Here is a 13,143-nt window from a genome sequence, read left to right as displayed (position 1 = left end):
CTCCAAAAGTGATAAAATTGACAATTTGATTAGCTGCAAGCCATTCACGTTGGTATTTTGAATTTCTGGAGATTTGTTTAAAAAAACATTTGTTGTCTTTTTATATATTATCAATCTAAAATTATCAAATTTATTCCAAAGTAGACTTTCGTACTACATTTTTTGTACATAAGATTTGAATACATTTTTCCTGTATAAATTATCATATTTATTATCGCCCCTTGTAAATAAATTATTTCTTAATATAACCTATCAATCAAGATCAATTGAATATATCATCGCTAAAATCGAATTAAGAAATGACAATTCATGATAAAAACTTTCTTATCTTCATAAATAATTCAAGAAAATGAATTCAGAAACTTATAAATATATTCATATATATAATAACTTATAACTTTTATATTCATAGATTTGGAGCCATGTTTGTTTTTATCACCACAACAACCAAAATATTCAATACTCAACCCAAACCCGGGGGGGGGGGTACTCGATTCAAAAACGATCATACGTGCGGCCTAAAATTAGGCCTATGAAATCGGACCCTTGCAATGCAGAGAAAAAATTTGCAAAATTTGAGCAAATTTGAACGAAAAATCGACTCTTACGGTGCATTTTCTAGAATAAATCTTACCATTTTCAGGCAAAACATGGTCAGATTTTCCAAATTTTCCACCCTTCTTATAGTGCAATTTTTCTCATCTTTGCTGATATAGTGCACTTTTGGAAGCTTGGAAATTCGTCGATGGGAAAGTATACCCTTAAGGGATGCACGTATGGTAGGTCCTTGAGCCCCCCCCCCCCCGGACCTAAGCCCCTAAAAAGTGTCGGTTGGTAAACTTAGTCACTACTCTCATATGCGTGTCAATAAACAATAAATAAATTACTCAATAGTCATTGAGAATTTTTCAAAAATAATTTTTCATTTCATTACTTAGCCAGTGAAAACCAATCTTCTCAAATATTTAGGAGAACAATCATAAAATAAGCCCCTGGTTTCCACTCAACAAACCTTATGAAAATAATTTACTGCAAAAAAGAAAAATTAGAAATTATTGTTCCATTTCTAAATCCTTCGAAACTTTTTTCCAATGCACTTTTTGACTGCGGAAGGAAAGATGTTATCTTTGATATTGTAAGTTGTTTTTAATTTATTTCTTACTATTTATCAGCGAGTAAGGTTTCACAGATTTTTTAATAATTCCATATGTAGATTCAATCTCTCACAACGCTAATAATATATTATCTTTATGCTAACCCTTAATTTAACTCCCCCGGTACCTCTCCCACCCTAAACTCCTCTATGGTAATATATTCCATTTTATTGTAGCATACCAAGCCTTATTTTCATACTGACAACGACAGTATTTGCCCAAGACACTTGCTTCAAGACAAATTGCCAAAAAACGACAGGTGATTTGGAGATCACGCATGCCTCCTTCACAAAGATGGCCGATGCGAAACTGAAGACATGGACAGAGATGGAAAGCGTTGCAGATATCACGGGTACTCAAGAGGAACGTGAGCATCTATGTGTTGAAGCTTGCATCAAGAAAGGTGTTAGTCTGTGTAAATCAGTTGATTTGAGTGAATTTGATGCAGCAGGGACGTCAATTTGTCGCCTGTTCTCCCTAGATGCTTACAACCACACCGACGCTTCAAATATTCACGAAACAAGAGCTGGTTACACAACCTTTCACTTGAAGGTATACTACAAATGATTTTTGCGTGAGACAATGAATATTCAATGAAATATAAACTACACAAGGCTTAAAACGAAAGTTATGATGATTAAGAGTTCTTAGTTCTAAGTATCCTAGTTAAGACATTTTCCGTAATCTTCATACATAGAACAGAATTAACAATGAAGTAAGTTTCCTGTTAAAAGTTATAGCAGAATTAGCACATTCACCAAAACATCTTTCCATACAAGAATTATGTTTCCGCATTTTATTCTGAAAACCTCTGACACGCCTAGCTCGTTTCACACCAATCCAATCTCTCTTTAATATTTGTTTTAGAATTCATTCTGCGAAGATTTACCATGCAATACTGGAGTTTGCCAACCCAACTTCGAGACAGATGGAGGAAGCTGCAAATGTTCCGGATATTCTGGTCGCTTCTGTGAGACGCTCGGTAAGAATAAGTTTCTCTAGGTGGGAGGGGTATTGATAGTAAAATTCTCCATGTTGTTAACTAGCTAAACTGACAAGCGTGTATGGAAGGAGGATGTTGGGTTTAGGCATGATTTTAAACTTATAATTCGCATATTTCTCTTACTTTTAATTGCAATGACGTTAAAAAGTTGTTCCTATGTATACAATAAAATTCCTTTCTTATCCGTTGCTCTCTCAGATCCTTTGGCAATGGAAGGTGTAGGTCATTGGACATTCGATGACGGTACCATGCTCAATGAGGGTACAGGTAGATCAACACTTGGAGACGGTACACAAACGACCGGTGTGATCATCGAAGTACTTGATCGATCCACCAAGGTCATGCATTGTAAAGGAGCATCTGGTGCTATCAGTGAAAACTGTTTTGAAGCACCGACATGGTCAAACGCTTGTTTCTCGTAAGATATTTTTAGTTTAGCTGATTTATGTAACCTCTGCCAGGGGGGGGGGTCATGCAGTTATTATATAAACACTATGACAATTACTACCGTGGTGGTATACAAACCAAAATTTGGGAAAACAGTTACTCCACCAGTGGACTAACTGCAACATGGGTGGTGCCTAAGCTCAAAATTGTCGATTTTGGTAGGATATGGTGTACTAAGTGAGCACATTTTTTAAATTTTCACTTGAATTTTAGGTTTGTAAGAATTCCGGAAGCAAAAAAATTCAAAACATTTTTTTCAAAAGTAAAAAAATAAAAAAAATTTTTTTCTTCAATCAAGGCATGAAAGATATTTTAACAAACTTGGAAAATGATTGAGATATTTAACTCTTGAACGGTCGTTAATAAAATGTACCCAGTAAAATGGTATCAAAAATGAGGAATTCAGTAAAAAATTGCCAAATTTGGCATTTTTGGGGGTGGTATACACCAATTTTGAGGGTAAAATCAGTTAGTACACTATGGAATAACTGCAAGGGTGGTGGTGTCTGTAGAAAATGTCCAAAATTGCAGTTACTCCACATAGTGTCAGGGAGTAACTGCAAGACCCCCCCCCTGCCTCTGCCATAGTGGCAGAAAACATTCGATTGTTTTAAGGAATAGTCTTTTCAAATTCGAACGTTATCTTCCATACCACTTTCAAAATTAGTGTTGAGAAAACTGAGACTTTTCTTGCTTTTTACAAATACATTTGTTTAAAACTTCAGACAACATCCTTGTCCCAATGGTTTCACTTTTGCGTTTTGGTTGCGTATGTTAAAACCCCTTGATGCTGACTACGCCACTGGAATATTTAAAGTCATTGATCAAGGTTTGTCGGCAAGTCAGTATGGAGTTTACATGTTTTTTCATCCCTCTGAAATTTCCTTGGGATACGAGACAAATTCTGCATGGAACAAGTGCAGATATGATTCATATAAAGAAAGCCTTTGGACAGAATGGAATTTTATTGGAATCACTTTTGACCATGGCTCCACTCCTGCCTTTTCTTGCTTCCTGAATGACCAGGAATTCAGTTCTACTTCTGGAAGCTATTCCACCCCATCTGTCGGAACTTTCAAATTCGGTGGAACCACGCCCTTCTTCATCGATGACGTCATCTTCATGCCAACTCATTTGAAAGGTGATAGGTTGAAAGTGGTATACAACCAAAGTAAGAGTCTTCTATTTTATTTGTAACCAGACTAAACTTTCCCCAAAAACTAGAGCCAGACTTTACAACTTAAGCTTTTTTCACATGTACGTAAAATGTTACGTAAGACCTTGAAGGGTGGGGAATTTCCCTAAGCTTACGTAGTGTTTTAAGGCCTTATGTATGAACGGAAGGAAAAGTCACGTAACAAAAATTCTACATAATATCGGGGAAATTCCCAAAAGACAGCCTTACGAACGATTTTCGGTAAGGTCTAAAGTAAAATTTTACATACATGTGCGTTCTCCAAGCTCTTGATGTTTTAATACTGCATTCAGATTTGGTAATCTAACATACACATATAGTGTTCCTAATTCAACAGGTAATTACTAAAAAATTCGTCTTGACTCGTTTTCTATACTAATTTTTTCCATTTTTTTTATTTTGAGTAATTTATTTCCTAAGTCTATGGGCCGCTATGAAACTACTCAAACTTGGGCAATGTTTCTTCTGCTTGGGTGTCGGATGGTGGAAGGCACATATTAATGGAATATTATGTCATAATTTTACTTCTTTCACTTCCAGCTAAACATTAAAGTGAAGAATAAAAAGTAATTATAAACGATACAAGAATTAACTGAACATTACCAATTAGTAGGCTTGATTCAAACTTAATGCACCGTGAGGTTTGCAAAGGGGTACAAGAACCTTGTTTCGGCGTTCGTAAAACGTTATTTTGGTGTTATGTCATGAACATTGGATGGACGTTGCTTGCTGTAGAAATTTTCATGTATATTGGACGAAAAGCTTAGACCTTTAATGATTATGTGATGATGTCACACTGTAAATAATATAAATCAAATTATTTAAATCAGCACTAAAACACTTTAATCTACTTTTTTAAGTCTAATTGCATTTATTTATAGTTTATATTTCATTTTAATAATCTAAATTCTGTATATATAATTTAAATAAAATTTTGGTCAAAAAATTTCGTAAAAATGCTGTCAAAAATAATCAGCAAACTTTAATTAAATATAAGTCATCAAACACGTAGTATCCAAATAATCGATATGTCTGATGGATATTTTCTTGTCCAAATTTTGTTCACCTGTCCGAAATATTTTCAAATTTCCGAAATTTGTTCACCTGTCCGAAATTCAATACTCATCAGCATCCTCATCGTCTATCATATCATTAGAATCCATTCCTACTTCTTCGTAATCTTTTTCCAGGGCTGCCAAATTCTCCCTGGCTTCCGCAAATTCTCCTTCCTCCATACCTAAAGAAGAAGAGAATTTGATTGGACGAAAAGAAGGAATTTAAAAGGATAAGTGAGTATATCTTTAGATATTTTCACTCTTTCTGGCTGATAACTGCAAATTTGAGGGTGTCAAAAAGCAAAGGGGTGCCGAGATTAGCAATCAATAAATTTTATTTCGGGGTACAAAGCAATATTTCTAGTAAGGGATAAAAGAAACAAGCACTTACCTTCTCCTACATACCAATGCACAAAAGCACGTTTGCGGTACATCAAATCGAATTTATGATCAACACGTGACCATACTTCACCAATAGCAGTCGTGTTTGATAGCATACAAACAGCTCTGTCAAGCTTTGCCAAGTCTCCGTTTGGTACGGTCGCCGGGGCGAATTGGTTGATACCAACTTTAAACCCAGTTGGACACCAATCGACAAATTCGATTGTACGTTTAGCCTTGACGGTTGAGATTGCAGAATTGACGTCCTTAGGCTGGACATTTCCACGGTATAACAAACAACATGCCATGTATTTCCCTCCACGTGGGTCGAATTTTGTCATTTGTGATTTCGACTCGAAACAAGCATTAGTAAGTTCGGTTACCGAGTGTTTTTCATGGTGGGATTTTTCTACGGAAACGACAGGTGCAAATGCCGGTACCGGAAAATGAATTCTTGGGTATGGTACCAAGTTAGTTTGGAATTCATTCAGATCAACATTCAAGGAACCTTCGAATCTAAGAGAGGCTGTAATACTTGAAACCACCTGTCCAATTAAACGGTTCAAATTAACATATGTCGGACGTTCGATATTAAGGTTTGTCCGGCATAATTCGAAGATAGCCTCGTTGTCAACCATAAAAGCACAATCTTGATGCTCCAAACCAGTATGACTTGTCAAGACTGTATTGTATGGTTCTACGACGGCAGTTGAGACCTGAGGTGCCGGATGAACGGTGAAAGCCAGTTTGCATTTCTTGCCATGTTCTGCAGAAATTCTTTCGGCAAGGAGGGATGTGAGTCCGGAGCCGGTTCCTCCTCCAAGGGAATGGTAAACAATGAATCCTTGAAGACTGTAACAGTTTTGTGTAATCTTTCGGATGGCTTCCAACACTTCGTCAATAATCTCACGCCCTATTGCAATGATGGAAAGTTAGAGTCAGCATTTTTTTCTGAAGTGATTTGGTCTGATACAGGGGTCATTCAAAAATATGCAAGTTGCGTTAAATGGTTAGATTCTTCAGGAAGGTTCTGGAGGGAAGAGTTGATTATCAAGGACTTTAAATATGTGACTTTGGAATGGGATTTGAACTCCTTACGTTTGTTTGACTATTTGTTACGGCATGAAATATTGCAAATCTGAATCGGTTAGGAAATAATACATACCAACGGTGTAATGTCCACGAGCATAATTGTTTGCTGCATCCTCTTTTCCATTGATCAATTGGTCAGGATGAAAGAGATCTTTGTGCTTGCCCGTTCGCGCGTCTCGTCTAGAATGAGAAAATCATTTATGAAAGAGAATCTTAAATAATGTTCAAAAATGATTTGTGCCGATCGATGAACTATTAGGGCATGTTGCGGATATGCTATTTCAAAAAGTAGAGCATTAGCAAAAAGCAGTCTTCCGAGAAAAACTACGTCGTCGAAATCGATTGAGATGACAGATTGAGGATTGTAAAGTTTAACATACAAGACGAGAATAGTATTGATTAATAGCATACCGTCGCGAATCTAAAAATAGACATTGATTTTTAAGTTTGACTGAAATTCAATCCCATCAGCCTTTGCGTTTATTACGCTTGCACGCAAATTACACTCAATTACAAAGAACAAGTAATAACTTTCACGACTTTTGAATTAAGACGAAAAGGATTGTGGGATTGAATTTCGGTCAAATGAGAAAAGTAATAATCATGACGTTTGCACGACGAAGCGATATTCATTGCCAATAATTTTGATCAGCAATTCTTACCAATAACAGTGGGCTCCAAGTCAGCAAAGACAGCTCTGGGAACGAATTTCCCGCCTCCTGTTTCCGAGAAGAAGGATTTGCAGGCACCATTGATTTCATTACCATCAGGAACCAATCCATCAGGGGAAATCCCGTGTTCCAAACAATACAATTCCCAACACGAGTTCCCTATTTGGCAACCAGCTTGTCCGATATGAATTGATACTACTTCCCGCTGGAAGAATAAAAACAATTGTCAATTTAGCAAAATAAAAGAAAATTCCTACTCTTAGGTTCCAAATAAACGCCCCCCCCCGCTTGTTAATTTTTCGAAAATTTTCCAACCCCTGGACTTTATTAGGACCCCCCCCCGTTTATTAATCTCTAAGAATATTTTCAGCTGTCAAAGAGAAGGCCCCTTATTTTGCTCTAAATAGCCTGATGTTAGCCTATTTTTGGGTTTCAGAAGTACAATTTACAACCCCCCCCGGCAATTAGGTCCCCCTCGTTTATTAAAATTTGGAAAATTTTCCACCCCCCCCCGTTCATTCGAACCCACCCCCCCCCCCCCGTTTATTTGGAACCTAAGAGTACTTTTCGGTTTTTCGGAAGAGTGTAGTACAGGTTTGTCATTATTTGATTGTTATACCAGATTAAGTCCATCTTTCACCAACTACTTTGTTTGAGTTAGGATTTCAGTTACAGTTAGGCCATTTTGACGAGGCTCCGATTCTTTGTTCGAATAAAAAAGGGGCTGGGCATTAGACTCCATCACATAAACATAATTGCAATGAATCATGGGTAATCAGGACTGTCCGTTTCATAATTAACGATTTCTTGTTAGTTAAGTTAGTAGTTAGTCTTGCGCATGACAAAAAACCGACGTTCAGGGTGAAAAATTGAAACTAATGAAAGTGAAAACAAACTTACCATTTTGATGAAAGTTGGATGAAAATAATCAGACAATCCAATTAAAAGTAGAAATTTCAAAAAGCTTTTACTCAGGAGCAAAGAAATCCTTTTCAAAACTTACAGCACAGTTTTTGAAACCTTTAGTTACAAAGTATTTGAAAGCAACGTATTTATACCAGAGATACTTGTCACCTTTTACTTTTGCTTCGATAACCCTTTAAATATTTTGATGTGAAAAGCAAATTTTTACTATGAGAAGTAATAATATTTTGCTTGGTCTTTTTAACATTTAAAAGAACGTGAGTTGATTTTTTGCTGCCCTTTCCTGACTTTCACTGCGATTTATTGAAACAAAATTGTTGATTAAAACATCGTCACAGTACACTTTATTACTTTCATGCTAGAAAGCTTTCCGCTCAGGTACTCTCTTAAAGTTAAACGGAGCTTTGCACCATGATTTCAGTTTTTCCTTTCTTTTTTTTATTTGTAAAGTTTAAGAGAATCCTGTGCCAAAGAAGGATTTCTTTGCGGGGGAGGGGGAAGTAATTGTGATTTAATCTAATGTAACATTTTGTAGTCGGTCCACTGTGATAATTTTACTTTTTTATTTCCGTCACATTTTCCCATTTAAAGGTGTTCGTGATAATAACTGTCGCAGCAGGCGATCACAGATATCAGCTGATTATCAGTCTTAAAGTTCATGAAGGGTTTAATTGATACAAATTGTTATAACTGTGTATTTAAGAATAACAGGGCCACAACCCCTGTTTTAGTTTCATTCTGAAACATGGTTGCATGCATAAGGTCAGGTTATGTGACAAAATATTATGTGTTTCAATGTTATGGGAACATGACTTGTTCCTTGCTTTGATATGTATTCCCTCTCAATATCCTAATAAGTATCTAGGAATCATGTTTTTCTGCTCCTAAAGATTTACCAAAACCCTTTATATTAATAACCATTAATTATGCCACTGGCATCATATGTGATCGCTCATTCTTTTTGGTCCTGTGCTAGTAGGAGCACCTCGACCATACCGCCCTGCTTTTGATCTCTCCCAAATAAAAGCTGAGGAGAAACTAAAGGAAATCAATCATTGCTTAGTTTATCACATTATCAGCTTACTGATAAAGCCAAATAATATTCTGGCGTCCATCAGTAAGGTAAATAAAGAGCAATACATTGTAAATAAATGGGCGTGGCCCAATAAATTATCAACAAATTGACGTCACAAATAAATTGTAGTTTTTGACGTTAACGTTGTAATGTCTTCATTTCTTTTAACTCGCAGCACGGTCATGTACGTTGGGGGCTGTCAGATATTCTCAAGGTCGGATATTTCCCCTCTAGTTCATTCATAGGTAAGATGGTCGAAGTTGATACCCGATACGATGGCATAAAGAAGCTATATGGACCTGGAAGGATCTTGGATCAAGCAAAATGTAAAATACTTTGCACGAAGGATGTAGTTCGCGATGCTTTGGGTAGAGGAAAATGTGATGCGGCTTTAGAACCTTCGAATTGGATAACATCAACAAAGTTTTTCCATAAGGTATGGAAATACTCTGTTCACTAGATTTTGATACATTAAGTTTGCCGCTGTGGCGTTAAATATATGCTGTTTATAATGAATGCATGTTGAAAATGTTAAGCTATTTTTTCAATTTATTTTCTCCAATTTTTGCCTAGTCTGCAAAAGTATTTCTTCAGCTACTATGAAGTAGAAAAGAGTCAGGCAAAAGTCAAGAGTAACAGTTTGCTTAGGCTTTGAGTATTTCACGTTTGAACTTGCGCAAAGTTTGTTTTTGTTTTATGGGTGAAATTTATGCCACTTCAGAATAGGTAGCTTGAGACTTAGTTGACTTAGTTGTTTGAGATTTAGTTGAAAATCGGTCTATGAATTTTATCACTTTAATCTCAATTTTATCATACATATAACTGATAATATTTCGCTAATGTTTCAACCTTAGGGTGATACGACGGGCTTTGAGAGAGCAAAGATTGCCGATCCCAAGGTGAATCGCAAATCGTCATTGAAACTCGGCTTTCACAAACCACGCTATCGATGTACGACGACCGAAGAATTCATTTGGCATAAAAATGCGGAAATACCAGAACGAGTGGTCCCGGACAATTCCGTCAATATACCGGTAAATACTCTTACAGTTGAGTCTCTTTAACTTGAACCTTTATTACTCGAATGTCTCCTTTACTCCGTGTGTGTTCGAGTTATGGAGACTCCACTTTATTTAGTTTTGATCAGAATGTACTAAAGGAGCTTCAATTATCTATGACCACAAATTTTGATCTCCTTGCTTTTACGAGTGATTTTTAGACTTAATATCAAGATCTCCACTTGGTTTCTTTTAAGGAATTCTGCCCAAACCTTGCAGTGGAGAAAACGGTGAAAGATTCGATTTACACCAGCAGTTTTTCCGTCGATCCTTCTGTACCACGTCCAAAGCCCAAACCGTATGAAGAACGTAAAAAATACACGAACGATTTACGTGAAACGCATTTCAAGCTTGGAAGTTGGGACGAGGCTAATTTTACTGAAACACAACATTCGTTAGGTTTCGAGAAGCGATACAACGAAGAAGGCCTGTCGAACGGTAGTAACCGCGTTGTTGCTAGTAATCGCCATTTATCCAAAGTGTTCCGCCAAGGGGACTACAATCGACTTGATCGTAAATCGATTAATAAGACAATCACCAAAAGAGATTTTCCGACACCTCCGGTGAGAGATAGACGTGATTTGAAATTCATTCACGAATTCACGGAGCCTTCCTATCATCACTCTTCTCATTTCGACCTGGGTTCGGCAAGTTCTGCAGATCCCAAAAAACTTAGTTCTTCACTTTATCACAAAGATTTCGCCACCAAAGCCCTGGTTCCTTCTTATGATCGAGATCGACTTTTAAAAGAAGCAACCAGTGGCACTCATCATTTAGAGCTCTTCCGAAAAGAATCCAATCCACGGCTTTTCACAACAACTAAAGAATCAAATTTCAAAGATTACGGAACTCAAAATGTTTTACAATTGAAGCAGGAAAGATTCAAATGTTGCTCAGAATTCAAAGACCGTATTGGCAAGGATCAGCACCAGATATACCATGACCAGCTCAATGCTGGTCGAAATGAACTACCCAATCAACGCATGCTTTCAATGACGTCATCCAATTTTCATAGACCGCCATTGGTTCACAATAAATATGATTTCGAAATTCCAACCAATAACCATTTATCTGGCAACTTTGATTGCATGAGGTCAGCGATTTCTGAAGCCCATGAGAAGTACACGCCACACCAAAGTTCATCCCTCAAAACTCGACAAGAATGTCACGACAGACGCCGCGATAACAAATCAACGCACTTCTCCCTCTGGAACGGCCCGCTAGACAGGAAGATAACCGAACAAGAGTCTCAATTCCGTGATCGACCGCCTCTTGATCCGAGCGTTCCACCAGCTGGAAAATATCAACCTGTAGGTCATAAATATCAGCATATTTTCTCCACATCAAAACCAACCATTCAAAACATTCCACAGTCATCCTTTATGATGGATTTCAAGAACCCTTCTTCATAGTAAGTGAATTATGTTGACCTACGAAAAAGTTTAACGGTTCGTTTGCTCGTCACTAACTGCTCTTTAGATACCATCTTCCCACGTGTTTTGGACTCAAAAGCCCTGTGATATTTCAAATTTCAAGTTTATCTTTCATTTTCACAATCAATGAAGAACATCACATAATCAAGGACACAAAGACCACAAAGCTTTACTTTTATGTGGGCCACCTGATAAATTTAGGCGCTGGTTTAAGAAGTAACTTAGAGCGTCATGATGAGGCTCTATTATGCCGCATATGATGAATTTAATGACTTAAGCAATCATCTTTGAAATCTTCTGCATATCCTCAACAGCTCTGAGAATGAAAAATACTTCCGATACTAAAAAAATACTTAGTAGTGAATCTACATCAATAAGCATCCCTGTATTACAGACCATCTGGCCAAAATTCATCTCAAGTTGGAAAAATAGTTTAAAAGATTGAAATCTTGGGATTACTTGCTGGATTTTTGAAACCCCAACACTTTGAAATAGTGTAGAATTCTCCCGTTGGCATTCGGCTTCAACTCATTGACTTAGTTTGCACAGAGTCAGAGAGACAGAGGTGTTACATTCAATCATAAACCATCATAAATTCAATTCATTAGCCTTCTTCGACATGTCAAAACTTTCATATTAATTTAATTCATGTTCTCAGTAAAACACCATACGATGCTATCAGCAAGAGCAGATCATGTCGCTGGGAAGAACCATTAGCGAGCTATTTGTTCCATACTGGAGATGGTCAGTCAAAAGGTATATCCAATTTTTAGATTGTCTCTTTCGAAAATACGCCCGCTAATAATATGAAATGGTTGGTGTATTTACAAATAAGTTCTACTACATACTCTCGGGTACCTAATAGCCGTCCCCCCCCCGCTAATTAATTTTTCGAAAATTTTCCACCCAGGACATTCTTATTCCAACCCCCTCCCGCTTATTGATTTTTGGGAAAATATTTTTGAAAGTCCCCTCTTTTGTCCTAATTCTGCGGTATTAGCCTCCTTTTCAAAAGTTTTCCACCCAGGACATTTTTATTCCAACCCCCCTCTCGCTTATTAAGTTTTGAGATTTTTTCCAACCCCCCCCCCCCCGCTTATTCCAAACCCCCCGGCTATTAGGTACCCGAGAGTATAGGTATTAATAGGTTTTGTTAGCGTACAAGGGTTTTATACCCTTTCAAGCGGTTATTAAGTCAAAAAAATCGAAAATCGGCTCCAGAAATTTTTTGAATATTTTCGGAAACTTAGGGAGATTTTTCGTCGATTTTTCCAAAATATTTATCCTTTGAGAGAAACATTTACTGACTTACGATTCACTTTAAAGATGTACTGTGGTTTAGGACGATATTCAGCTATTTCGTAGTACAAGGATTTAAAATGAATTTCCTTTTTTTTCCAGATATACAGAAAACAACGACTGAACGACATTTTATTTCTCCTATCGAACAGTTGATGAAACAAAAGAGATTTCTCGGCTCCCGTACACTTTGACCCGACCACCAATACTTTCACCATTTTTAGTAGAATAGCTATTAGAATTTTTCTTTGGTAATTTTATATGACTCATAGAAATAAGTATTTCTTCAATATATGAATACTGAGACAATCAAATTAACATCTTCCTATTCAAATGTCTTTTTCTTAGACAATTGA

At 36.9% G+C, this 13,143-nt stretch overlaps 3 protein-coding genes across 3 annotated transcripts; 2 read left to right on the top strand and 1 right to left on the bottom strand.

The window, feature by feature from the left end:
* The first annotated feature begins 1,041 nt into the window (after nt 1–1,041).
* Nucleotides 1,042–4,421, top strand: LOC136814280 (uncharacterized). Its single transcript, XM_067070803.1, has 6 exons — nt 1,042–1,135; nt 1,331–1,706; nt 2,022–2,136; nt 2,356–2,575; nt 3,330–3,775; nt 4,340–4,421. Exons 1-6 carry the CDS (start codon nt 1,092–1,094, stop codon nt 4,348–4,350), a joined length of 1,212 nt encoding a protein of 403 aa, XP_066926904.1. The 5' UTR covers nt 1,042–1,091; the 3' UTR covers nt 4,351–4,421.
* A 243-nt stretch (nt 4,422–4,664) lies between these two features.
* LOC136814287 (tubulin alpha-1A chain-like) lies at nt 4,665–8,108 on the bottom strand. Its single transcript, XM_067070811.1, has 5 exons — nt 7,899–8,108; nt 6,990–7,203; nt 6,401–6,502; nt 5,246–6,148; nt 4,665–5,036 (listed from the first exon to the last, which is right to left on the bottom strand). Exons 1-5 carry the CDS (start codon nt 7,899–7,901, stop codon nt 4,915–4,917), a joined length of 1,344 nt encoding a protein of 447 aa, XP_066926912.1. The 5' UTR covers nt 7,902–8,108; the 3' UTR covers nt 4,665–4,914.
* A 1,041-nt stretch (nt 8,109–9,149) lies between these two features.
* Nucleotides 9,150–13,108, top strand: LOC136814274 (uncharacterized). Its single transcript, XM_067070796.1, has 5 exons — nt 9,150–9,433; nt 9,852–10,031; nt 10,253–11,466; nt 12,147–12,244; nt 12,890–13,108. Exons 1-5 carry the CDS (start codon nt 9,248–9,250, stop codon nt 12,979–12,981), a joined length of 1,770 nt encoding a protein of 589 aa, XP_066926897.1. The 5' UTR covers nt 9,150–9,247; the 3' UTR covers nt 12,982–13,108.
* The last annotated feature ends 35 nt before the right edge of the window (nt 13,109–13,143 follow it).

This window comes from Clytia hemisphaerica, unplaced genomic scaffold (genome assembly GCF_902728285.1).
Source record: "Clytia hemisphaerica strain Z4C2 unplaced genomic scaffold, Clytia hemisphaerica genome assembly, whole genome shotgun sequence".
Classification (NCBI taxonomy): Eukaryota; Metazoa; Cnidaria; class Hydrozoa; order Leptothecata; family Clytiidae; genus Clytia; species Clytia hemisphaerica.
Note: the sequence above shows the minus strand (reverse complement) of the source record. Positions and strands in the feature narration are given on the sequence as shown.